This window comes from Lissotriton vulgaris, chromosome 7 (assembly GCF_964263255.1).
Source record: "Lissotriton vulgaris chromosome 7, aLisVul1.2, whole genome shotgun sequence".
In the NCBI taxonomy this organism is placed as follows: domain Eukaryota; kingdom Metazoa; phylum Chordata; class Amphibia; order Caudata; family Salamandridae; genus Lissotriton; species Lissotriton vulgaris.
This window is the reverse complement of record NC_141695.1, coordinates 470,660,737-470,688,294: the sequence shown is the minus strand read 5'-3', so window position 1 is coordinate 470,688,294 and position 27,558 is coordinate 470,660,737. Positions and strand designations below refer to the sequence as shown.

At 44.4% G+C, this 27,558-nt stretch overlaps 1 protein-coding gene across 2 annotated transcripts in view; it reads left to right on the top strand.

Annotated features, from left to right (window-relative positions):
* LOC147701894 (histo-blood group ABO system transferase-like) overlaps nt 1-27,558 on the top strand; it is a 790,021-nt gene that overhangs the window by 719,493 nt on the left and 42,970 nt on the right. For both annotated transcript variants that reach the window (XM_086930523.1, XM_086930522.1), the window contains exon 8: nt 24,345-24,479. In XM_086930523.1, the coding sequence (XP_086786649.1) occupies nt 24,345-24,479 (135 nt within the window). The remainder of the gene's footprint in view (nt 1-24,344; nt 24,480-27,558) is intronic.

The following is a 27,558-nucleotide window of genomic DNA, read 5'->3' as shown; positions in this document are numbered from 1 at the left end:
TTCCCCTCTAGGGTCAGGTTAAGGTCATTCTTGTTCAGATCCTCGATAAATGACTCTGCGATGTTGCTAGGACCATCCCAGATGATAAATAGGTCATCTATGTACCGCAGCCATATTTTCACATGGCTGCGATACAGATGGTTGGTCCTGGCCACCTGCTGCTCCCAGCTTGCCATGAAAAGGTTGGCAAAACTGGGAGCAAAGCAAGTTCCCATCGCTGTCCCCTGGCGTTGGCGATAGTACGTGTCATTAAACACAAAATAATTGTGTTCCAGACAGAATTGCATCATAGTGATGATCATGTTCGTATGTTCCAGATATGAGATGGATCTTCTTTTGAGGAACATGCAGCATGACTCAATACCATTGTTGTGTCTTATAGACGTGTATAAGCTACACACGTCCAGTGTTATAAACAAGTAATTGTCATTCCATGCAAAATCCTTCAATTTCGTAATGAAGTCCCTACTATCTTTGAGATAGGATGGAGTCTCTTCCACAAAGGGGCGTAGAAAGTGGTCGATGTATCTGGATGTGTTCTCCAGCAAGGACCCAATTGAAGAAACAATTGGTCTTCCTGGAGGATGTTTGGGGTCTTTGTGCAGTTTGGGTAGCAAATATAAGACTGCTATCATAGGGTTGCGGTTTAGAAGGAACGAGTACTCATTCCATTCAATGAGCCCTTGATCCTTCCAAACTTTTAACATATCAAAATATGTGACATTAGTTTCCTCAATCTCTTCTATGGATGAAATCTCATAACAATCAGCACATCTCAATTGCCGTATCCCTTCAGCAATATAGTCTTTCGTATCCATGACCACCACATTCCCCCCTTTGTCAGACTGTCTAATTACAAAAGAGGAATCATCACGTAATGCTTTTATGGCAATCCGTTCACATTTGGTCAGATTGTCTCCCGACCAATGTTTTTGTTTTGCCAAGTTTTTAAAGTCAGCAATCATCAAAGACTCAAAAGTATCGATTCCACATGTAGGTAAAGAGGGATTAAATGTAGATTTCGGTCTGAAAGGGTTTGGACAATTCAAATTCGTATTAAAACCCAAAGAAATAGCATTGATCCCTTCATTGGTTGGTGTACCCATTTCTAAACTTTTCAAAGTAATGAGTGCTTCCACTTCAGTTATGCTTTCATTCGCAGGTTTGGCATTGGGTGGAATAGATGTGGTGTTTTTTACTTTAAGTTTATTCCACTTGTGTAGTCTTAATTTCCGTGTAAATTTAAAAAGGTCTATACGTTCTTGTGAATAGCAAAAATTGGATGTAGGACAAAAGGAAAGGCCAAATTGGAGTACCTCATGTTCACTCTTGGATAAAGGGCGAGAGGACAGATTTATCACATTCTGTTGATTCATTTTCCTCTTCTTTTTTGGCCCCGTGTTTCCACTCCCATAGGGGCTGTGTTTCCTTTTACCGCCTCCGCCTCGCCTGTCTTTTGGTTGGGCTTGTTGGCGTTTTCTCCTAGATTTCCTTTGCCTTTGCCTCTTCCTCTGAATCCTCTGCCCCTTCCTCGGCCTCGGTCTATTTGCCAATTCTGCTGGTGTTGGTTCTGGTTCATACGTTTGAATTCCTCCCGAAAATTTGACGGTTTGGTTGGATCTTTTGTCACATTTTCTGTTGATCCTGATGCCTGTTCCTCCACAGACACATCACTCTCTACCACTTCATCACCGGATTCTGCTTCCATCTGGGTCTTATCAATGTTTGCTTGTACTCCTTTGCGTACCATGTGATCATATTTTTTACCAAATGTGAATACTCTTCCAGAGCTATAGTCAATGTGGTCTCTTAGGAATTTACGTTCCTTTTTGGCTATTATTTCATCTTCATGTTTGCTGATTCTTTTATTGATTTCCTCCATCTTTTTGGTAAAGGTTTCTGGTGTTTCTTCCTTTGAGATCTCCTCCTTAAGTTCTGCTATTTTTTTGAGCAGTACAAGTCTGTCTTTCCATGCATGCTTTATAAGGATAGACAACATCCTGTTAGAACAGTCCATAAGATTATCTGCCCACTCTTCTGCAAGTTCCATGTCAGGTTCCTCATAAGAGGGTGCTATTAAAATCCGTAAACCCCTTGGTACTCTTTTTTCTTCTTGATATTTCTCCAGGGTTATTGCCTCCCACCATTTGGAGACTTCTTTACGGATTAACTTTTCCAGTTTGTTATAGTTGTTCTGTAAATTCATTGTTGCAGATTGGGGTTCTTTGTTGGGTTGTCCTGTGGGTGTTGCTACAAACATTGTTTGTGCCCTGAGCCTCCTGCGGGACTCCATATCCTCCTCCATATTGCCGTTTCATTCACTGGGTGAATTACCCTAATGTATGCTGGTTAATCACAATAGTGTTTGTGACGCTCACGCACTGTTAAGTATGTGAATCAAAGTTAATAACTGGATGCCCGTGTCACCTACCGGCAGACTTATTTTATGCTGCGGGTTGAACACAGGACAGTAGCGTAATGAGTTGATAACTTGAGCGAATTATGTCTATGGAAATGTTCGACTGAGTCTTTTGCGTCTAGTCAGGTGCTCCACATGGTAGCTTCATCCAAACTTTTACAAAGTCATTTCGCTATGTACGCCATGTGAGCAATACTCGCATTTGCCAGAGAAGGTAATCAAAGATGGACTTACCCAGGGATCCCGCCGACGAAGTCCGACAGAGTCCTCTGTATTTCTGGACAGGCAGTTCCCTTCCGAGCAGTCCAAAGTCCAATCTGGCAATCTTCCGCAATACACGTAGATATATTGCATATGAACTGTGAATGTGCCAGAATTCTTTGATTTACAGTGATCGACAACTGTGTATAATGATAATATCGACTTTGGCACACTGTTATTTCACCATGCTAAGATGGCCACCATAGTGATCACTAACTATGTCCATCATTTATGTTCATGACCGAGTCACTGATCACATGTGCACTTTGGGTAAAACTTTATTTATTGTTTGTTTTGCATACACGAGTTACCCGTGAGCAAGGCGAGAGTCATCGCCGAAACGCGTTGGGTTTTTTGTTCTATACTTGCCGTGTATTGTATGCTGGAACTGCGAATGGAAAATTAAATTTTTCAAGCACACGCACTGTTTTCGTGGTTTCCTTGGATTTACTGGTTGGAGTGCATTGGCACAGCGGCTGCTGTGCTTGGTGGTCAATAATATATACAGGGCGACCTCCGCCCCTGGATTGCACCGCAGTTTTAGGTCCCGGTGTAAACGGAGGAAGTGGGTCGATTTATTGTGAGAGACACCGGTCGACCGCGTTGGAGTATTAACCACGGAGCGAATTATTGCGGAAGATTGCCAGATTGGACTTTGGACTGCTCGGAAGGGAACTGCCTGTCCAGAAATACAGAGGACTCTGTCGGACTTCGTCGGCGGGATCCCTGGGTAAGTCCATCTTTGATTACCTTCTCTGGCAAATGCGAGTATTGCTCACATGGCGTACATAGCGAAATGACTTTGTAAAAGTTTGGATGAAGCTACCATGTGGAGCACCTGACTAGACGCAAAAGACTCAGTCGAACATTTCCATAGACATAATTCGCTCAAGTTATCAACTCATTACGCTACTGTCCTGTGTTCAACCCGCAGCATAAAATAAGTCTGCCGGTAGGTGACACGGGCATCCAGTTATTAACTTTGATTCACATACTTAACAGTGCGTGAGCGTCACAAACACTATTGTGATTAACCAGCATACATTAGGGTAATTCACCCAGTGAATGAAACGGCAATATGGAGGAGGATATGGAGTCCCGCAGGAGGCTCAGGGCACAAACAATGTTTGTAGCAACACCCACAGGACAACCCAACAAAGAACCCCAATCTGCAACAATGAATTTACAGAACAACTATAACAAACTGGAAAAGTTAATCCGTAAAGAAGTCTCCAAATGGTGGGAGGCAATAACCCTGGAGAAATATCAAGAAGAAAAAAGAGTACCAAGGGGTTTACGGATTTTAATAGCACCCTCTTATGAGGAACCTGACATGGAACTTGCAGAAGAGTGGGCAGATAATCTTATGGACTGTTCTAACAGGATGTTGTCTATCCTTATAAAGCATGCATGGAAAGACAGACTTGTACTGCTCAAAAAAATAGCAGAACTTAAGGAGGAGATCTCAAAGGAAGAAACACCAGAAACCTTTACCAAAAAGATGGAGGAAATCAATAAAAGAATCAGCAAACATGAAGATGAAATAATAGCCAAAAAGGAACGTAAATTCCTAAGAGACCACATTGACTATAGCTCTGGAAGAGTATTCACATTTGGTAAAAAATATGATCACATGGTACGCAAAGGAGTACAAGCAAACATTGATAAGACCCAGATGGAAGCAGAATCCGGTGATGAAGTGGTAGAGAGTGATGTGTCTGTGGAGGAACAGGCATCAGGATCAACAGAAAATGTGACAAAAGATCCAACCAAACCGTCAAATTTTCGGGAGGAATTCAAACGTATGAACCAGAACCAACACCAGCAGAATTGGCAAATAGACCGAGGCCGAGGAAGGGGCAGAGGATTCAGAGGAAGAGGCAAAGGCAAAGGAAATCTAGGAGAAAACGCCAACAAGCCCAACCAAAAGACAGGCGAGGCGGAGGCGGTAAAAGGAAACACAGCCCCTATGGGAGTGGAAACACGGGGCCAAAAAAGAAGAGGAAAATGAATCAACAGAATGTGATAAATCTGTCCTCTCGCCCTTTATCCAAGAGTGAACATGAGGTACTCCAATTTGGCCTTTCCTTTTGTCCTACATCCAATTTTTGCTATTCACAAGAACGTATAGACCTTTTTAAATTTACACGGAAATTAAGACTACACAAGTGGAATAAACTTAAAGTAAAAAACACCACATCTATTCCACCCAATGCCAAACCTGCTAATGAAAGCATAACTGAAGTGGAAGCACTCATTACTTTGAAAAGTTTAGAAATGGGTACACCAACCAATGAAGGGATCAATGCTATTTCTTTGGGTTTTAATACGAATTTGAATTGTCCAAACCCTTTCAGACCGAAATCTACATTTAATCCCTCTTTACCTACATGTGGAATCGATACTTTTGAGTCTTTGATGATTGCTGACTTTAAAAACTTGGCAAAACAAAAACATTGGTCGGGAGACAATCTGACCAAATGTGAACGGATTGCCATAAAAGCATTACGTGATGATTCCTCTATTGTAATTAGACAGTCTGACAAAGGGGGGAATGTGGTGGTCATGGATACGAAAGACTATATTGCTGAAGGGATACGGCAATTGAGATGTGCTGATTGTTATGAGATTTCATCCATAGAAGAGATTGAGGAAACTAATGTCACATATTTTGATATGTTAAAAGTTTGGAAGGATCAAGGGCTCATTGAATGGAATGAGTACTCGTTCCTTCTAAACCGCAACCCTATGATAGCAGTCTTATATTTGCTACCCAAACTGCACAAAGACCCCAAACATCCTCCAGGAAGACCAATTGTTTCTTCAATTGGGTCCTTGCTGGAGAACACATCCAGATACATCGACCACTTTCTACGCCCCTTTGTGGAAGAGACTCCATCCTATCTCAAAGATAGTAGGGACTTCATTACGAAATTGAAGGATTTTGCATGGAATGACAATTACTTGTTTATAACACTGGACGTGTGTAGCTTATACACGTCTATAAGACACAACAATGGTATTGAGTCATGCTGCATGTTCCTCAAAAGAAGATCCATCTCATATCTGGAACATACGAACATGATCATCACTATGATGCAATTCTGTCTGGAACACAATTATTTTGTGTTTAATGACACGTACTATCGCCAACGCCAGGGGACAGCGATGGGAACTTGCTTTGCTCCCAGTTTTGCCAACCTTTTCATGGCAAGCTGGGAGCAGCAGGTGGCCAGGACCAACCATCTGTATCGCAGCCATGTGAAAATATGGCTGCGGTACATAGATGACCTATTTATCATCTGGGATGGTCCTAGCAACATCGCAGAGTCATTTATCGAGGATCTGAACAAGAATGACCTTAACCTGACCCTAGAGGGGAACATAAGCAAATCTGGGGCAGTGTTTTTAGATCTTTCAGTGGAGGTATCTGCAGGCAAACTTGCGATGAAGCTATTTCGTAAAAAGACCGCAGGTAACACCTTACTGCACGCAGAAAGCAGTCATCCCAAGGCCTTGATTGAAAGCATCCCATATGGAGAATTTCTCCGGGCTCGGAGAAATTGTAGTAGAGATTGTGACTTCATCAAAGAAGGCGAATGTATGAAAAACCGTTTCATAGAAAGAGGCTATAAACAAGAAATCATAGATTGTGCCTTTGAAAAAGCTAGCAAAATCACTCATCTGTCCCTTTTAACCCCAGAACAGAAAATGGAAAATGGGGAAAATGAAACGATCAGATTCATTTCCACATTTCATTCCAAATCATGGAGGGTACAAAAAAGTCTTAACAAACATTGGAAGGTCCTTATGACTGAACCTACCCTCAATGATATCCTCAAAGAAAGGCCCAGTAGCACCTATCGGAGATCAGACACACTCAGGAGTAAGGTAAGCCGAAATGAGGTGAGCATGGTCAAACCGAATACCTCTAAGATTCAAGGTTTCTATACTTGCATGAAATGCAAAGCATGCAAGTATAGTTCGAACGTCAAAAAGGTATACTTTCCTGTAGAGGGAAAAGAAAGACTCATTGAAAAGCACCTTACATGCCTGTCAGAATACTGTGTTTACGTTCTCACATGCCCCTGCAACAAAAAGTACGTAGGCAGCACCATGTTTCCTGCGAAGACTCGGATCCTGCAACATATGAGGGCAATTCAAAATAAAGAACAGAATTCCCCCGTTGCTCGACACTTCGAGGATCTGCATGGAGGAAACCGTAACCTCCTAAAATTCTTTGTGATAGATAAATTACCACAAATGAAAAGAGGGGGGGACAAGATTCGAAAATTAAGACAACTAGAGAACAGGTACATCATTGATCTAGATTGTTTGATTCCGGGGGGCCTGAATTCGGAGGAGGAAATGGTCTGGCACCTAGGAGAGTGAAGGGTTTGGTGGTATTCCAGGGGTCTCAACTAGTCCTGGTTCTCAAAATGATTTCTGTAAAATTTCTGAGCTAATAACTCTGAACATTATTTAACCAAGACAACCATGTAGACTACAATGTTTGTTCCAAATGTCCTGCAACTACAACATCTTTTTAACTGATTTTAATCACTAATATCACCGGGGCACAGTTGTGTACCGAGTTTGTCTGAACATAACTTGAGTAGTTTCAGGCTGTTGACACAATATGGTGGAATGCTGACTGTCTGTATTTTCTGTTTTCTCTCGCTGCTGTACAGGTTTGAGAAGACTTGTCACCTGAAGTGAATAGAGGTTGAAATTCCCACTGGGGAAGAAAGGATGAGAAATCTGTGATGAGTGTAGTAAGGTTCCAAGCCACTCACCCTGGAACATTATCTTCTCTATATTCTTTAATTTATCCTGCACTTTTAATATTTGGACAATTTGCTAATTAGCCACTTGGCACAGAATTTATGAAGCTTTATTTGATTGGTTTTTCAATATTCTATCAGTCAGGATACTTTGTACCTTTGCTTATCTAGTCCACTTGGACAATTAAGAAAAGCGTAACACAACAGCATATGTAAGGGTGACTAGACCACTGTTGATCAATTGTTGACAACTATATAATATGAATATCCACTTGGACAAATATTATGTATTTACTGCCAACCAACGAGAACAGGTAAACACAGGCATCCACCTCCAGTGGCAGTCGACAATGTTACTATATTATGAGTCTGATACATATGGCCGTCGTATTTAAGCCACTGGGCTTATTGTGGATACATGTAGATATATTGCATATGAACTGTGAATGTGCCAGAATTCTTTGATTTACAGTGATCGACAACTGTGTATAATGATAATATCGACTTTGGCACACTGTTATTTCACCATGCTAAGATGGCCACCATAGTGATCACTAACTATGTCCATCATTTATGTTCATGACCGAGTCACTGATCACATGTGCACTTTGGGTAAAACTTTATTTATTGTTTGTTTTGCATACACGAGTTACCCGTGAGCAAGGCGAGAGTCATCGCCGAAACGCGTTGGGTTTTTTGTTCTATACTTGCCGTGTATTGTATGCTGGAACTGCGAATGGAAAATTAAATTTTTCAAGCACACGCACTGTTTTCGTGGTTTCCTTGGATTTACTGGTTGGAGTGCATTGGCACAGCGGCTGCTGTGCTTGGTGGTCAATAATATATATATATATATATATATATATATATATATATATATATATATATATATTTGGATTTCTCTTTCAATGCCACTTAGACTGCAGCCTTCCTACTGCCTTGTGGGATTTGAGCAGACGTTACGAGTGACGAGACTGACTTTTGGCCCAAAAAAGCTATTGGCATTGTTAAATAATGCAACACCAATAGCTCAATCTTTAATAATGCGAGACCTATTGCATTGCAAATGTTTTGTCTATAGTGTAATTGGAACTGCATTCATATAGCACGTCCTGTCACCGACGAGTGTACGTGTTTTCTGGTGATTTATTGCTCTGTTTATTGTGCCTGATTATACTTTTATGCTGAATTGTTGAGACCTTATAGTGTGTGAACGTAACAATTTAGGCGACGTTTTGGAGCACTTACCTTTGCATGCTGCTGTTCGGTGCACATTTGCAGTGTGTGCGGAGTGCCTGCTAATTTCACTGATCTTGGCTGCTTTGCGGAGCATATTCTGGTGAGTGGGAGCCGACGCAAGTACTAACCCACCACTTCATAAATAATTTTTGTTGTTGCAATTTTGGTGCTTTTAGGGTGTCTGTCTGGAGGCTATGGTTTAACGGCTCGTCTACGTCCAGGAGCGTGTGATCCCTGTACATGTATGCGTATTGATCTACATATAGTATACGCAGCCACTGATGACGTCAAAAGAAGGAAGGGTCGGCCATCTTGGAAGTTTCTGTTCTGTATTTTTCCAGCGGTCCAGTGTGGCTTGCTACATGTTCACGTATTTACGTCTAGTACATGCCACCACCTTTGATTTCGGGACAGACTGATTTGCATATAGCCAGGTTCTGAGCTGGGATGGTGCAGTGAGATAAATAACGGTGATGGATCAAGCCCTGATCTTTGGACTGGGTAAGAGTGGTCTGCTTAATTCAGACACTCTGTTCATCACCACCCCCTTTTCTGAATCGTTTTTGGCCACTATAGGTGTGGCAGGGTATACTCAGACATGAGTCCCTTTCTCACTGCACCATCAGGATTCAAGCAAGCGGGCCGAAGAAGGCTGAAATGCCAGAAACCGGTCCCCGGTAGCTTGTCTCCTTTCTGGTGAAGAATTGGCTTGGTAGTTTAGTCTGCCCTGTTCCCATGATGCACTGGGCCAGGGACAGACTGATTTGCATATAGCCAGGTTCTGAGCTGGGATGGTGCAGTGAGATAAATAACGGTGATGGATCAAGCCCTGATGTTTGGACTGGGTAAGAGTGGCCTGCTTAATTCAGACACTCTGTTCATCACCACCCCCTTTTCTGAACCACCTTTGATTTCGGCACAGCCTTCAGATTTGTGCACCAATATCCAGCGGTGGTTACAGAGAACCTGAAGCAAAGTTACGTCAGTTTTGGATGTAATTCTATGGGGAATGCAAGTTCTCCCCAAAATTCCCGGATTACACCACTATCAACGACTATTACTTCAATTCTGAGTGAGGTACTTTTATTTTCCAGAAACTTTCTTCGTTGTGGGTACTATTGTTCATTTGTCATATTTATAGTACTCCTCACTTAACGTTTGGAGAATCTTTCGTTGCCTTTTGCATGTTTTCGAGACTATAATGGAGAGCGCAAATCCTTCCTGAGGAATCTGCAGAGGACTGCGACGTAGTTCTAATATACAGATTTACACAACTTGGGAGACTTTACTTTTCAGAGTTTTTTAAGATTTACACAACTTTGGAGACTTTACTTGGGAGACTTTACTTTTCAGAGTTTTTTCTCCATTTCTCTCCAAGTAAAGGAAACATGTTTTGGTATTAACTAGAAGTTAAAAAGTCTCAGTCGTATCTGAAGTTGGAGTTGCATGCTACTACTAGGGTGTTGGCATTTACTACAGAATAATTGATCCACCTGTAGAGTTTTAGTGTATAGTTTCAAAAGAACTTCTGTTGTGGTTGGGTTGGATTTAGGTCATATTTTGTGCCAGTATGTGTACATCTCATACCTTTTCCTTAACACCTCCTTAACCATTTTTAGGTCGAGCTATTTATAGCTCTGACGTATTGTAGGGGAAACAACACTCTTGAACAAGCGGATTCCTCCCAATGCATGTGATCTATTGAAGCGTGACGCTTCACCAGCGCGTGCTTGGCCTCACTCACACCCCATATGCTCATTCCCTCCCACTCGCTCGCTCCCCCGCCCGACTTGCAAGTAAGCCTCGCACACCACCAGGCTCTTGAAGCGGGACGCTTTGCCAGCACGCGCTTGGCCTCACTCACACCCCTTATGCTCGTTCCCTCCCACTTGCTCACTCCCCTGCTCCCCCGCCCCCCCCCCACCCCCATCCAACTTGTTTCACTCTTATGGTTACCTTGTTTCGCTCTTATACCTCTTGCCTGTATCACATCACCTCATTATATATTTTACCTTTCTTTCTCCTGCCCCTGTATCTTCTGCCCTTCATTTCTCCATCTTTGCATTTCCATGTTTTCCATATTTCCCTTCCTACCAACACTTTCCCCACTAACTTGGGACTCTCATCTGTCTTTCGCCATTTGTTTCTCACGGTGTCTCTCCCTTTTGCTTCTCTTACCTGTGTTTTTTGTTTGTTTCATTTTATTGCTAAATCACTCTTTTTTCCTTCTCGTTCTTTTTCCGCTTTGTCTCCCCGTTCTCTTCTCTCTGTTCCACGCGGTCCCCCTCTCTCTTGCCTTCCTCTCCCTTCACCCCAGTGCTCTCTCCACGTCTCTCCCAGCTCGCCGCAGCCTCACTGCCAGTCTCACAAGAAGAACAAGGCGGCCCTGGTGATCCAGAGTTGGTGGCGTTGCGCACAGTTCCACCGGCGTGAATGGCGCCGCGTGTGGGTGCTCTCGCAGTACACCCGGTGCCCCGTACATTAACTCTACAACTGTTAGATTAATATTTGTCACTCTACAGCTTGTTTTTCCTTTTGACTCTAATTGCGAGTTATATAATTTCACTGCTGGGGCTGGATTAAGAGTCTTGCGAACAGGGTATTATTTTAATGCGATTTTATATAGCGCGAACATTACCCGAAGGTGTCAGAGTTCTCCAGAGGTACTCCATTCCAATTGCGATGGCATTCCATCTGCCCGCCTAATTTAGAGTTGGGCCGGCAGGTAGTTTTCCACTGGCAGAGCCAGATGTTAGCTCTTGTTACACTCTTCCCCCTAAACCTCTTTCCACAATGTATCGCCTTCCTTCAGGCCGTCATGCCTCAAAGCACAGCGCTCTCCCAAGCGCCTCGCTGCCCCTCCCCACATCCTCGTCAACTTCCCCGCCCCCCCAACCTTTCCTATCCCTCCTCTCCACCCCATTCCGTCACAATTTCACACTCCACTTTTGTTCTGGCGCCACCCAAGATCCCCTCTCCGCACTGCTGCATCTGTAAATTCAGACCTCTCCCCTTCCCTGCCAGGTTCTTCTCACCTTTCACTCCTGCCCGCTTTTAATTATTTATTTAGTTGTGCACGTTTTATATTTAGCATGGTGCCCGCTTTTAATTATTTATTTAGTTGCACGCATTGCTTGTTTAGTGGTGCCAGCTTTTTACAAAAAAAATTAGTGTTTGAGCGGCATCCAAGAGCACCTTGCTGCACTGCTACATCTGTAAATTTAAACCATCCTTCCCTGCCAGGTTCTCCTCCCCTCGTGCTTCCTGTGACTGCCCATAGTCCCCACAGCTGTTAGCACTCCTACAATACGGCCACACAAGGCAAAACCTTCTTCAAACAAGCATTTGCAATGCAATAGGTCTCACATTTACCCAAGTTTAAGCTATTGCCATTGTAAATGCCAATGCCTTTTATTTATGTTTTACAAACAAAAACATAAATAAAAGGCACTGTCATTTACAATGCAATAGCTCAAACCCGCATAATTGCGAGTCCTACTGCATTGCACCCTTCAGCGCCACAGCACCCCTCAGCGCCACAGAACCACTGAAGGCCACAGCATCACTCTGCACCACTGAAGGCCACAGCATCACTCGGCACCACTGAAGGCCACAGCATCACTCTGTGCAACCATTCAAAAACAACTGGTTCTAATATGTTCTCTCAATGTTTCAAGCTTTATTACAAATGTCACAAAAAGATGTTAATATTTCACTTCTGTTCTTGGATTTTCATCACAATAAAATACACTGAACATTAATCTTCCCAAAAGTTATTTACAAAAGTTTAAGCTATTGCCATTTATAAATTACATTAACTTTTATTTAAGTATTAATTATTAAAAAAAATAAAAGCCATTGTTATTTGTAATATTAATACACCTAAGTCATGTAAATACAACACATATTGCATTACAAATGCTATAGGTGTCACATTTGCGAAAGTTAAAACTATTGTCATTGTAGATGACAAAGCTATTAGTTTAGCTATTTTCAAAACCAACACATAAATAAAAAATGTGTAATTTCAATACCAATAGCTCAAACTTTCATAATGCGAGACCTATTGCATTGCAAATGCTTGTTAATCACTACAAACATTAGGACACTTTCCCTTGCAGTGTCTACACCTGCCGCACAACTTTGATACATAGAGCTGCCCTAATCTGGGTGGTGATGTAGTGTGCTTTGTAATTTTTTCTGCTACTTCTGTTTTTAACTTTTCCTCTAATCGCCGAATGCACAATCACATACACCCTCATGTGAAGCATGCTTATTTTACAAATTTTGTTTTGCAGTGCCACAATAGCATGGTCATATTATGGACTTTTGCATTAAGGTTAAACTGCAGACCATAGAAGAATGATGCACTAACCTTTATGATTCTCTCCTACAGGCATTGTTGTTGATTGACAGGTACCACTTTTTAGGGTGCTGTATGGGTGGTCACTAAATTGTTGAACTAACAGACCACCACCAAAAAGTGTAGAATGATCAATAGGTCCTGAAGAATTGCCGTCAAACTGACACTAGTCAAGAAACATGTTGGCCTGAGTTTTAGCGCACAACCCTGCAACTATGCGCTCCTTTTATTTTGTTTTATTCAGGCTAGTGACCACAGTCATTAAAATCATTTTGGGTGGATCACTAACTCCTGTTTTATACTTTACACATTCCACATTCACACATCTACACTCACGAGGACCCGTACACGCACCGCACCCAATGGCTAAGAAAAAAGATCTCCGCCAAGAAGGCCCCATTACGGGCACCAATTGGGTATTGCAGAGCCGACCCGATAAAGAGCAGACCCAGTGATGCAGCAATACACCTAGCTGGCTGGGTGTGTGAGGGTCTTTTTCTGAAAAGAGAAAAGATTTTCCCCGACCTTAATTAGCACTCCAGTGCTCTCTTTACACACATTGACCTGTAGGACTCATTAGGAGCAGCATATCTCTTCTTGTTTTGATTTTTAGGCAATTCTCAGGGTTAGGTGTGGTCTTACATGTATTTTGTTAGTAATATGATTCCATTGTGACCGTCCTGTTACTGATAACTTCCCTTTCAGTGTGGTCTGATTAAATCTACTTTGACATTTGCTTTGTGGTTGGGCTCAAGAGTCAACACCTGTTCATGGCCTGTTATGTATTTTTATGTGGATGGATGCCATTTTGGGCAGTTGTAGTAAAGGAATTATTTTTCTCAAGTAACACTACGTATTTGTTCTTGGGTGCCTACTTCAGCAACAAGATCCTCCAATACCCACCTCTCTCTGAATCCATTGGAACCATGAGACACAAAGACCTCCTTCAGCTGTAAGCAGAATGATGGCAGTTCCATGAAAGGTTCCACTCTTACAATAGGCTTCATAAGCGAGATCATATTTAAAGCCATGTTAATTGTACATAAAGAGAAGTACTATAAAATCCCATTTTTTTTACCACAAATGTGGGTGGTATTCACCCATGCATTCACTGCACCCATGGAATCAATTCCTCTTGCGGTCTTCAAAGACAGATCAGTGAGCTGCAGGAAATGATCTTTTTCTGTTACAGCAGCCAAAATATGGAAATCTCTACCTCCCGCCCTGAACAAAATCCTTCGAAAGCCAGAAAACTACCAAAGACCTGGCTTTTTTGTCGATAGTATTTTATTTATTATGTGTCTCTCTTTTACGGCCCAGTCGGTCCAGTAGAGTGTTGAATATTTTTAGCTGTTATTTAAATTATCTCAGGAGCAGAGCTATCAAGGGTGCACCTGGTGCAGTGGCACCCGAGCCCAAAGGGGCATGGAAACTAACTGTCCTGCACAAGCCACTATTTAACAGGCAGCTAGCTTATAATTTCTTTTGTGAGTGCCTCCCTCTGGGCCTGGCTCGCTTGAGGGTTAAACAAGCTCCATGAAGACTTTAACACATACAGTCCGGAGAGAAGTTCTATCAGAAGCTGTGCACTGGGGAAGCCAGGACCTGAGCATAAGTAGAACACGGACGTGGACTATGCCCACGTTGGAACACTGGCCTGTGTAATTCATACTACTTCTGGAAATAGTAGGTAGGTTGAACAAATAGACAAGGGGAATACAAAAGAGAGAGCGTAAAGAAAGAGCAGAGACAGGGTGAAAACAAGCATTGACAAAGTCAATAGTTTTTGGCTTCGCCAGTGCTGTTTTCATTACCATTCACATGCAAGCACATTCCTTATGAGGTATGCACCCACATGGTGAGCAATGTTGGTACAGGTCTGCAATTTTGTAATTTATACTACTACTAACAAGGATGCCACTCTACCTGTCAGACATAACAGGCTCACAACCACCTGAACCAGCACCCTGATCCAGCTGGAGCAGAGCAAGACCCTGACCCCCAGGTGGTGCCCCTCATATCCTGGACCCTTGTTGTTGCCTCACAGAGGCTAAATTGAAGATTTTGTGCTTTTCATTAACAAACCCGCTGGCGCCAAAATGTTGTGGCTTGCACTGCCCCCCAATTCAAAGTTGCATCAGCTCAGTTGAGACCCTTTGCTTTGCGCAACATCAACGGGCACTCGCGATGAGCACCATCACGAAGCACCGGTGAGATAGCATTTTCTGTTTCTCAAGGAGAGAAATGTTTTGGCACAGAGCCTGCCATTTTGTCTGTCTCTGATTACTGCTTCGGGAAGCCTCATGAAGGCCAGGTGCAAAAAACTCACATTTCATTGTGTCTACATTTTGGGCGATCCTTCTTTGTGCCAGCCATATTACTACCTGCTGTGGGAGACACCACTTTACAGAAATCCCCTGCATGGGACATTTGCATAAAAGTGGGATCCAAACCATCCTTCTTTATTTAACTTCCAAGTTATTTATGACCAAGAAAGGGGGTGCTCTATATAGTACTCAAAGGACTGTTGTCTGTCAAGGCATGGTGTGTGCATGACAGACAGTTTCTAAGAGGTGAGGTAAAATCACTAGAGTTCTAAACTTTCTGCTGGAGTAGCGAGGTTCTGTCTGGACCCTAGAAGCCTGCCTGTGATCCAGTGCGGCTCCAAATAAAACCTGCAAACCATCACCATACTTCCTGGGAGCTATTCACACATTACTTGTCAGTGGGGGCCTGTTGGCACTGGCCCTTCTTGCAGGGTCATCCCCAAACTTTTTGCTTCTTCCTCCCTTATTTTTCCTGACCCGTGGCTGTTGGCAATAGGACTCTGCGCACTTTACCACTGCTGATCAGTGCTAAAGTGCATATGCTCTCTGTGTAAATCGTTATTGTGATTGGATCTACATGATTGGCATATGTGTATCACAATGAAGTCCCTGGTAAAGTGCACTGAGTGTGCCAAGGCTGGTGATGACAAATGCTACTAGTGGGCCTGCAGCACTGATTGTGCCACCCACATGAGTAGCCCCAAAATGGTGTCTCAGGCTTGCCACTGCAGTGCCTGTGTGCAGTCTGTGAACTGCCATGTCCTCCTGGTCAGTGTCCCCACTGACCAGGCCTAACCCTTCCCTTTTTGTGCACATTGGTCCCCCTTATGGAAGGCCCAAGGTACCCCCCCTGGGCAGGGCGCAGTGTATGTGAAAGGTAGAGCATGTACTGGTGCAGGTGACATGCTCTGGTAGTGAATTACAGCCATTTTCGTTTTTCACTATTGTAAGGCTATCTTGCTCCATAGGTTAACCACTTGGCTGCGGCGGTAATTCTGCTGCGGTGCTGGGGGCATGGGGGGGGAGCGCGGCGCCGCCATGTTCGTGACGGAACCATGCCGTCATGAGCCACGGGCAGGCTATGCTCATGACGGCGTGGTTCCGTACCGACTCCGCCCACTCACTAATTAGCCCGCACAGGTGGGGAATCAGTGCCGCATGGGCAGAGCGGGCGCAGCATGATGGAACCACGCCGTCATGAGCACAGGACGCCCGTGGCTCATGACGACATGGTTCCGTCATGAGCAGGGAAGGGGTTAACATGGGGGATGCTGGCTACAGTGGCTACCAGCATTTCTTCCCATAGGAGCAAGATAGGACATACGAGTCTAGTATCCCTGAACTCAGAATTTAATAACACATCTTTTAGGAAAGGTTGTTTTTAAATCCTGTGTTTGAGAACAGCACTTTTAGAAAGTTGCTGTTCTCTTGTTTGACCCTTCTGTGTGCCTTGGCCTGTTTGTTTATTGACTGTCTGGTTTGAGAGTGACAGGGGCTGGGGATTCCCCAGGAGGCAGGCTGAGTCAGCCCTAGGCTGAATGACTGCATTTGCAACTTGATTGGTGGGAGGAGATAGCACCTGGGCCTGAATAGGGCTGTGCCTGCCTTCCACAATGCTGGCTCCACCTCCTGCTGGGCGGCTGACGACCCTGTCCCTCACTCTGAAAGGAAAGGAGAAGCCAGGAAAACAAAGTGCTCAAGAAACACCCAGAACTGGTTCAGACCGGGCTCAGGGCCCACTTGCACAAAGAGAACAAAGACTTTTAGGGGTATAAGTACAGGACCCCTGACAACAGAGAATTAGATCATCCTGGAATCAAGAAGGAACCTCTGCCAAGGAGAAAGCTGAATCTGAAGAAGGAAGACTGTCCTGCTGTTGCTCTGCTGGACTGACCTGTTGCTTTGCTGCCAAGGAGAGGGGAAGGAATTTTTTTCACTTGTGCTGTGTCCCCTGTCTTGAAGGAATCTCCAAGGGCCTGAGAAGAGCTGGCTCCATGTTCTGAAGTCCCAGGAACAAAAGGACTTCGCCCACAACTTCCCTGAACTCTGCTGAGAGAGTTCTGTCCTTCCTAGAGTGCTTGATCCAGTTGTGGGGCCTCTGGAAGTTGTACCTGTGCTGGTGAAGCTTGAAACTAAGCTTGAGAGACTTTTTGCAATTGAAAAGTTATCGCATCGCTCGCTGCGGAGCGCATCCCCAACAGTGCGACAAGTTTCCCGCCGCTACGAAGGTCGAGATCGTAGCAGTGCCTGTTGCCGCTGTCAGAGCCGTCGCATCCTTCGTTTGCGGGACGCACCCGATCGGTGCGGGAAGCCTAACATCGCTGCGAGTGTCGTCGCAGAGCCTGTCGTCGCTGGGTGAGATCGCCACACTGCTTGCGTGCAGACCGCATCACGTCGCTGCGAGTGTCGTCGCAGAAGCCATCGCATCGAGAAGCTGCGAGAGAGAAGATCACCGCTGGTTCGCGCATCGTTGCCCCGGAGATTGTCGCAACTCCAGAGATCGCCGCATCGTGCCTTTGCGAGAACAAACTTCCTACGGAACCTACGCGCCGGAATCCATACAAGTGGCCTTCCACCCCATACAAACCGGTTTCGTCGCAACACGCCCGCTGCTGCAGCGGGGCTGTCGCATCGCCTCCCCAGGGTCTCAGGAACAACGCATCGCTTGTTTTCCACTGCACCAGCTTCTGCTTTTGGAACTTTGTCGCAACTAAAGATACTGTGTCTAAAACGTGACGCAACTGTGAACTTTTCACGCAACTGTGGATTATTTTATCGCAACCTAAAGAACTTTTATTACAATCTTAAGAACTCTTTTGAAACCATATTCTTGAACTGTGTATGTTGGATTTTTGTCGTTTTGGTCTTGTGTAGTTTAGATTAAATACCTTTATTTGTCTAAACTGTTGTGGAGTCAGTTTGTGGTGTTTTCACTGTGTTACTGTGAGTGTTGGTTCAAATACTTTACACATTGCCTCCTGAATAGCCTTGACTGCTCGTGCCAAGCTACCTAGAGGGTGAGCAGGGGTTATCTCAGAGGGTTTCCTCCTTACCCTGACTAGAATCAAGGGTCCCTATTTGGACAGTGGTACCTACCTCTGCCAACTAGAGACCCCCAGTTCTAACAAGGCCCATAACACAGCGAGTCATTTATACACACATTCACCCTGCTCCCAGGATTAGTAAAGACTAGAGGAGAGCTGCTGGATTTTAGCGGAGTGTCTTATTCATACTAAGTTTATACACTACTAGCAGCCTGTCCCGACCTTGTCCGGGAGCAATCAGGCTTCCCCGACCCCCGCCCGCCCCGATATTGTCCAGAAGCCCGGGCCCCCGCCCGGCCCGTCCCCCGCCTGCCCCGAACCCCGCCTGCCCCGACCCCCGCCTGCCCCGACATTGTCCGTGGGTCCCCTTACCTCAGCCGCCGCTCCTCCCCCGCACTCCTCAGTTTACCGGTCCGCCGCTCCTCGCCGCCGCTGCTCACCGCTCCTCCCGCCTGTCCACTGCTCGTCACCTCACCGCTCCTCCCGCCTGTCCGCTGCTTGTCACCTCACCGCCGCTGGTCACCGCTCCTCCGGCCTGTCCGCTGCTCCTCACGTCACTGCTCCTCCCCCGCGCCTTGTCCGCCGCTCCTCGTCGCGCTCCTGGACGCCGCTCCTTCCCGCGCTCCTGACGTGAGCACGCACGTGGCAGCCGGTGCTACTTTGGAGGGACTACTTTTTTTTTTAATGTACATTTTTTAAATAACGTTTTTTTATTTATTTATATAGCCTATAACCATCTGCACACCCTGACGATTACAACGGTGTATCGGGTGTGTGGATTGGCGCTGTGGTTCCCGAGTTTACCCGCCTCAAAGCCTCAAAGTTCTTCCTTTATTATAGTAGTATAGATATACACCTGCAGTTAGTCGCTATTACCATGGTTTTATTTTCAAGAACACATTACAACACCCCACTATTTTGTCAATGGATCTGCTAGTAAAAGTTAACTAATGGACAACAAGACCAGCTTAATTCTCCATTTAATAAATTTTTATTTAGAAATTAAATCTCCTAGCATGACCTTACATTATTCGCTCTATTTTAATAATCAGTTACACATTCAATAACCTAGTGAGAAAGAGAAGTTAAATTCAAACATTTATATTTATTAGCATAACAGTTCAGAAAAGTAAGTCAAAGTAATATTACCAAGATTTCATGATACGGACATCAGAGCAAGGACAGCATAGTTCCCAAAAACCACCTCTCTATTCTTTCTCGATGTTCACCTCCCATCCGGACCCCGCACCCATCAAAAGTCAAGAACATTTCAAAGTCTTTGCACCATTGAAAAGTTTGTCAGTCCGACAGCATGTTGTGGTGCAAAAATAAAATCAAAAGCAAGCTTTTTTCTCACTTCCAAACGTTCTCTTTATCCCCTTTTACCCTAACTTTATCTAAGATTTGAAACTTTTAGGGTCCTGGTGTATCCTCATTGGTCGAAGTAAGGGGTGGATGAGCATAACCTCATCTGCTCATTGTCCATATTTCCGCAAAGTCATTGTTATACTAAAATAAAATAAGGTCTCGATTGTTCTTTAACAGTTTTTTCGCTTCTGTCCTTTAAATTGGTATTTCAGACTGGTTTCCCATGCTCATGATGCGGACATACACATTTTTGGCACTTGGTTGAATATTCAGGCCACGCCGACCTTGACCCACGCTGTAGAGGCACAAGCTGCTTGCACTTCTCTCGAGCACAGTCGCGCATGCGTAGATCATCACAGTCTCGGAATATCGCAAACTTCCATTTTACTTTAGGCCTCATGGGCCTTTATGGGAACTATTACAGAAACAAACACAATTAAACGTTAGATTTCGAACTATAGCCCTTCTGTTTACCTCCCCCATTCTAAGGTATCCCTGTTAGTTATTACCTAGCGTTTTTAGCCACAAATAAGCATGGTTTACTTACCATTCTCCATCATTTCTGCCACAATAAGACATACAAAAGCATATACACATAGATTTTCATTGGATTATGACAATTGCGTACAAGATTAATACAACAATTTCACTTTATTAGTGGATTAAAATTCGCAGCACGAGCAAATTAGTATCCCACGTGTATTTGTGTGTGTACATTCTATTCTATGTTGGTTAACTTCAAAACCACACAATTAATACATATTACTGTTATGGGGAAGAAACGTCACGAGGGGTATACAAACATTTTTGTTTTCACCCTCGCTCCATCACCTGCTTGCTGAGAGAGGGAAGGAGAGAGGAGAAGCCCAGTATGTTCCTGTCACAGGGACTAGCCAGATAGAGGGAGAGACTGCCAGAGACTGAAACCAGGAGCAACACGGATGTGAATATGGGACCCTGCAGTCTCTATACATGTTTCCTTTTGTGAACAGCATCTACACTTCTAGAGAAAGCAAGCATCAAGCAAGATCGACAGCAGCTGAAAGACTGGAACTGATGCTGCTGATGTAGAAGGCCCGAGTGCTCCATTAAACATAAGAAGTGCAGCCTTATTGGCTCAGTCAGCTGCAAGGTCAAGATTGGCCCAAGGCCACACCTGTCAAACATGCATTCATTCAGCACCTGGCCTAGGGACCTTGAAACTGATGAAAAAAGGATGCTGCTGGGAGAAGACTGCTGCCCACACCCATCCCGCCAATGCTTTCATTACATGAAGCTGGTTACCACAGGGCACAACATCTGTAAGCAAGACTGAAAAATGGGCTGAAACCTATTGCACAAACTAAGACTTTTTCTGCATGAAGGGAAAAGTGAAGTGAATTGGTGGGCATATAAGCCTTGGGTAGCGAATAAGTAACTGCGGTTGAACATACCCAGTGCAGTTCCATGTCCCTACAAGGTATCATAGACAGTGGAAAACTCTATTAGAAGGGCGGAGGTACAGAAGGGTTTGTGCCTAGAATCACAAGCAGCATTTTAACCCTATATTGCATTTCTGTAATTGCACTGTCTAGTATTTAGTAAACGTGTGCGCTTAGAGGAATTTCTTTTACTTAAAAGACTAGGGGCCAGATGTAGGTAAGTAACATTTACCGATTCTTAATTACCGAAAATTACCGAATTTTACCGATTCGGTAATTAAGAATCGGTAAATGTGAGGGGTGGGTATGTAGGGAATCCAGATGTTCCCTTTTACCGAATCGGTAAAAGTCGGTATTTACCGATTCGGTAAATACCGAAGCGGTAAAGCCTATTGATTCCTATGGGCTTCAAAGCACACCGGAATCGGTATTTTACCATGAAGTTGGATTTCATGGTAAAATACCGATTTGTTAAGGCCTTTGGGACTCAGAAGAGTCCCACCTACATATGGAATTTACAGAATCGGTAAAATTACCGATTTTGTATTTTACCGAATCGGTAATTTTACCGATTCTGTAAATGTAGATTTACCTACATGTGGCCTTGGATTTAGGCCCCTACATACCGATTGGCCATTTGCCGGTCGGTAACGGCCGAAATCGGCCGTTACCGGTCGGTAAATGGCCTGAAACGGTCACCTACATCCGGCCCTAGATGTGGGTGAAAGAATCCTTTATTCTATCTGCTATTGGCGAGATCTGAGCTCTTACCCCCTACCCACTGTCTCCCCCACACACCTGTGACAGCTCGCCATCGCTGCCCTGAAACTCAACCACTGAAGGGACCCAGTAGCTTCCATCTAGCCTGTGACCTCCCACCCCAAACGGACCTGACACCAAGGCAGAATGTGTATATCAAAGACTGACTGATGGTCTGGTTTAACAAAATATGGAAACATTGCCTCATATTATGAAGAAGCTGTGCACCTGGAAAGGGTCCTCCCAACCACATCTTAAGAGCAATGCTGTCAATCATTTTAGACCTCTTCAGAACCCCAATGAGTTACCAGTGACAGGGGCGGCTCTAGGCTCATGGCGGCCCTGGGCAGGGAGCATAGGTAGGGGGCCCCGGAAGAGGGGGTCTGGGCGGGGCGGAGCACGGAGGCCAGTGAAGAGGGGGGTCAGGGTGTTTGGAAGTGTAACAGAGCCGGAGGCCGCCAAATCCCTGCCAGGGGCCGCCTCGCAAATATGTATCCATCCTCAGAGGATTATTATATTAAGGACATATATAGGTGTGGTGGCCCCTGGGGTTTGGTGGCCCTGTGTAGGTGCACAGCTTGCACATGTCTAAGGCCGCCCCTGCCAGTGATGATTACTATGACGGATGAACAATAAAGACATACATATCTTAAATGAACAAGCAAATTGAGCCAACCTCTTCTGCAGTCACGGTAGTACTGACACTGACAGAGATATTTACCACCACAGAGAACTCAAATCAGACAGTGGTCCAACACATCACCAAAACCTCTCCTTGATGGATGCAATGTAATGGTGCATCTACCTGCGTCATAGTACTTTTATAACGCAGTGATGACATCACATGAGTTGCGGACAGGTTGGAGATCGCTAGGCCTTGGTTTCTCTCGAACTTATGCATCACCCTTATTTATTTAACTGATGCGCCCTGGTGGATGTCTTGAGGCTCCATTATTGATTGTGAACGTCTTCCAACATCAATGATGGAAGGAAGTGAAAAAGGAAGCAAGCAGTCATCTGCCAGGCAGTGCCAAACAATCAGACATCCATGCTGGAATCCGCTGCTATTTTGTGACCAGCATCTTGGGACAAGGCTCAGAATGCGCTTTGAGCCCATCTCCTCACAGTGGAGCAGAACAAAGAAACCATACTGACAGCTAGACGTGACAAACTGACTGTCGCCTGGAAGTGGTTGACCTTTGAGAGTTTTCGGGCTAGGGCACGGCCCTGAACAACACAGCTCACAACTCCTATAACTCCAGTGGGTCCAAAGCGTTCAGCCAGGACACTGACCCATGGACCTATTTAATGGTAGATGAGATGTCTTCCCGCCGGAAGCTGAGGATCCGTCACAGTTTGAAGCTAATGAGCCATCTCCACTGGATCGCCAATTTTAGCCCAGTTCTGCGAGTGATGAGAGCTTCCTCCTTGCATGTAGAAACAATAAACAACTGATGCCTTAATTCAGATTTTTTACTTGATATTTACTTTGTGATGTTTCATTTTTGTTTTGAATTTTATTGCATGTTACTGTTGTGGTTCCGCAACGCTTGATAGTTGTCTGGCTTTTCGTATGTGATATTAAATTAATAAATATAAATAAAAATTATGTGGCTCTCAATTTATCACTTTAAGCCAGACCTACAGTCAATTAAGATACTGTTTGACATAGTCAAGAAGAACAGGACATCCAGCCCCGGTTGGACTGCCCAATCCCCTGTGTGAACTATTGAAAACCGATGACAAAGTTAGGTTTGAAGTGGGGAGTTGTGCTCACATTTTATTCTAATGCCACAATACCTCCACAATTTCTAGTATGTACAATCATTATGCTAGGGCAGTGTAGTGAGCTAAATAAAAGTGGATGTGATTGTGCAAGTGCTCTTCTCGTTATCAAAATAGAGTGTGCATGTGCCTTGAGGCTGGTGGTCTAGTGCATCCTGAAGCACAGAAAGCATGTGACAGGTGTGATGACTAGATATTGTGACTATGTGGCTTGAGGAGAGACTGCTCAGGGATCTAAAGTATCCTATGAAAAAATTAGGCATTCTGAGAGTTTCACCGTTCTCTCATAAAAATCAAATGATGGAACTGCCCTTCCAGAATACAATATTTTGAAACAGGAATTCAGGACTGGAGTCAAGGTCTCTTCTGAGAAGGTGGGGTGGTGACATCACATTGTGGTTAAGGAACAAGCACTAGAGAGATAGGCAAGTGCTTGAAATATTCGAGGACATCCAGACTTGGTATTTAGATCAATAACAGCATTATAATTATTATATCAGGATGTTTTGTGCCTGACAATTACAGCTCTTGTGCTACAGACCGTGCAAACTGTTGTCCATTTTGTATCTTTCAGAAGCTCTGAGGTGATGACGGTCACTCCCTGGCTGGCTCCTGTGGTCTGGACCGGAACGTTCAACAGAGACATCCTGAACAAGGATTTTGAGAGGAAGAACTGCACCATAGGCCTCACCGTCTTTGCACTCGGGGGGTATGATATGCTGTGAAAATGTTGCTTGTGAAATACCCTTCCAATCTCCCCCCTCTCTCTCACAGACATAAACACATGCACCCGATGCAAGCTGAACTACAGCATAGTGACTGAAACCTTCAATGTGGGCCTCGGTTTTTAGCCACACTGTAAAGTTGTATTAATATATTCTGTTACCATAGTTTCTACTTCCCTGTGTAATGTAGAATGTGTTAGGTAATTTTAGAATGCGTGTATGTCATGATTGGAAGGGAAAGGAGAAGCGGTTGGAGTTGGTGGTTACTGGATGCCTTACTGCAATTCACCAGTGGGTCTTTTATTGGTTTCTTAATAAAACCAATCTTTCGACAAGTTACCGACTCTAGCGCCTCTTTACACACACATTCACCCATGGGGCACTGCTTTGCTAGTGGTACAAACAGTTCTGGCCAAATTGTTCTGGTACACATAAGACCACGGCACTTCCGGCAGCACTGGCATTTTCCGACACAACTCCTCTTGCTAAAACTCTCAGTACATCTAATCACACCCCCTCTTTGTCTCATACTAACTGCTATGCATTTATAAGCCGCCCTCTTCTTCTCAGCCTGTGTTCTCACTCTCTTATCTTTTAATATTTCTCTACTGCACCTTCGTGTAGGTGGCAAATGTTTCCTCCCACCACTAGCTTGTTTTCCAGCACACTACCCCTTTCTGCGATAAAGGCAAGTACCCATCCTTTGCATAGTCTAAGACTTTCTCCTTCTCGTCCTCCTTTCCTGAAAACTCAAATCTCAAATGGGAATGGCACTAGTAGTTGTACTCTGTCCTTCCTGCTTGACCAGCTCCTCCTATTTGAAGCTGCTCTGCGTCAGTTTACTAAAATCTATCTCTTCAATATCACATTACTGTATATACATGCTCTTCCTACAATCTGCCCCAAAAGCGCCTCCATCCTCTCTCTGATCTATCTTTGGGATGATTAAGTATCATTGGGTTCAGAGGGTATCTCTCGGTTCAATAGGTATCAGTGGGTATCATTGGGTTCAATGGGTATCATTGGGTTCATTGGGTTCAATGGGATCATTTTGTTCACTGGGTATTATCGTGTTTCAGTGGGTATCTGTTCGAAATTGGGTTTCTAACTGGCAGAGGTAAGCATCCTATCCAAGCAGGTACCACAATCCTAGGTAGGGTAACTCTCTCCACACCTTAAATTAAACTATGCTCCCCATCTGGTAGCTTGGCACAGAGCAATCAGGCTTAACTTAAGAGGCAATATGTAAAGTACGTGTGCAACACTTCATACAGTACCTCAGTGAAAACACCACAGAAAGACTCCACACCAGATTAGAAAAATAGATTATGGGTTTATAAATTAAATAAGAACAAAACAACAAAAATCCAAAACGTAGAAGTCAAGAAACTCATTTTTAAAGTATAAAAGTGTACATAGTGCTAAGAAGCAATGAGGGTTATCTGGACTGGGTCAAAGTCAAGAGTTCTGACCAACCGCGATAAAGCACGGGCCGGATACAGGTGCCATGCAAGGCCCACTGAACAAAGAACCTTGATCCTGGTTGCGACAGCGCAATGCTGGGTGCAGCTGAGTGATGCGTTGGTGTCTATCCCACAGTCAAGGTGATGCCTCGACTTTCTCCACGCAAGAATAGCGATGCACCAGTTCTGTAGATGAAGGGCTGGAGCTGGGATGCATTGGTTCTAAAGCTGATGCACGATTTTCTCCACACACTCGAGGGGATGTGCTGATTGTCGATCACTACAGCGGTGGTGATGCAGTGGTTCCGATGTGTCATGATACGTCGGTTCCACTGGAGCAAGCTTCTGAATCCACTTCCAATGGACCAGGGACAGTAGCAGGAGGTGAGACTTTGTTATTCTTGAGTCTCAAAGCTGGGGACAAGCCAGCTTGCCCTTGGTGATAACTCTGGGTTCAAGCAAGAGTCCAGTTCTTCCTCAGCAGGAGCAGAGAGTAGTAGCCAGCAAGTCAGAACAGCAGAAATGCATTTCTTCCAGAGCAGCAGTCTACCAGAGAGGCAGTCCTTGTTGCAGCCTAGCAGTACTTCTTCCTGGCAGAGTTTCTTTACAAGACTAGAAGTTCTGATATGATGGGGGTCAGAGACCCAGCACTTATACCCAGTTGTTCCTTTTAAGTGCAGTTGGCTTCAAAGAGGGGCTTTGAAGTGCAAAGAGGACCTCCCGTTCCAGCGCTGGCTCCAGACTAACACTGCCTGTTCAGGTGTAAGTGTCAGCTCCTCCCTCGCATCCAGCCCAGGATGACCCATCAAGATGCAGATGGCCACTTAGTCACACCTAACCTTCCTTTGTGTGTGGCTATATAAAGAGAATGCACAAGGTCCAGCTGTCACCCATCCCAGACGTGTTTTGGAGACATGCTGACGTCACACAAAGCTAAGAGCAGAGACATTCCATCTTTCTAAAAGTGACATTTATAAAATAGTAATAATAAATTCAACTTTGCCAGCAAAGAGGATTTATCACTACCATCCTGATGACATTAAACATGACAGAGCGACTCCTTCTCAATCAGGAATTAAAGCTCATAAGCGAAATAAGGAATTTCCCATGTTAACCTATGAGAGGGGTAGGCCTCACAGCACCCTGTCGTATGGGCAACCTAAGGCCAACCTTAGTGGTGACTTATAAGCACGAACTTAACCCGAAGGTATCAGAGCGCTTTACATGACCACCAGTTATGTTACACAAGGACACATTAATTTTTGAGAAAGGAACGGGAAATTAAGTGATTTGCCCAGAATCACAGGATGTTGAGCGTCAATGCTTAGACTCCAGCCTAGTTCCCCAGATTGGAGATCAACCGCCCTAGCCCGTTAGGCCACATCCTCTCCCCTTATATGTGATAAAAAGTGGAGTTTAAGGGTTGGCAAGGAGTTTTAAATGCCAAGTCAACAAGGCAGTGTAGACTGCACACAAAGGCTATGCTATGGCAGGCCAGAGACATGTTTAAAGACCCACTTGTTTGGGTGGCACAATAAGTGCTGCAGGCCCACTAGTAGCATTTAATTTACAGGCCCTGGACACATGTAGTACATTCTAC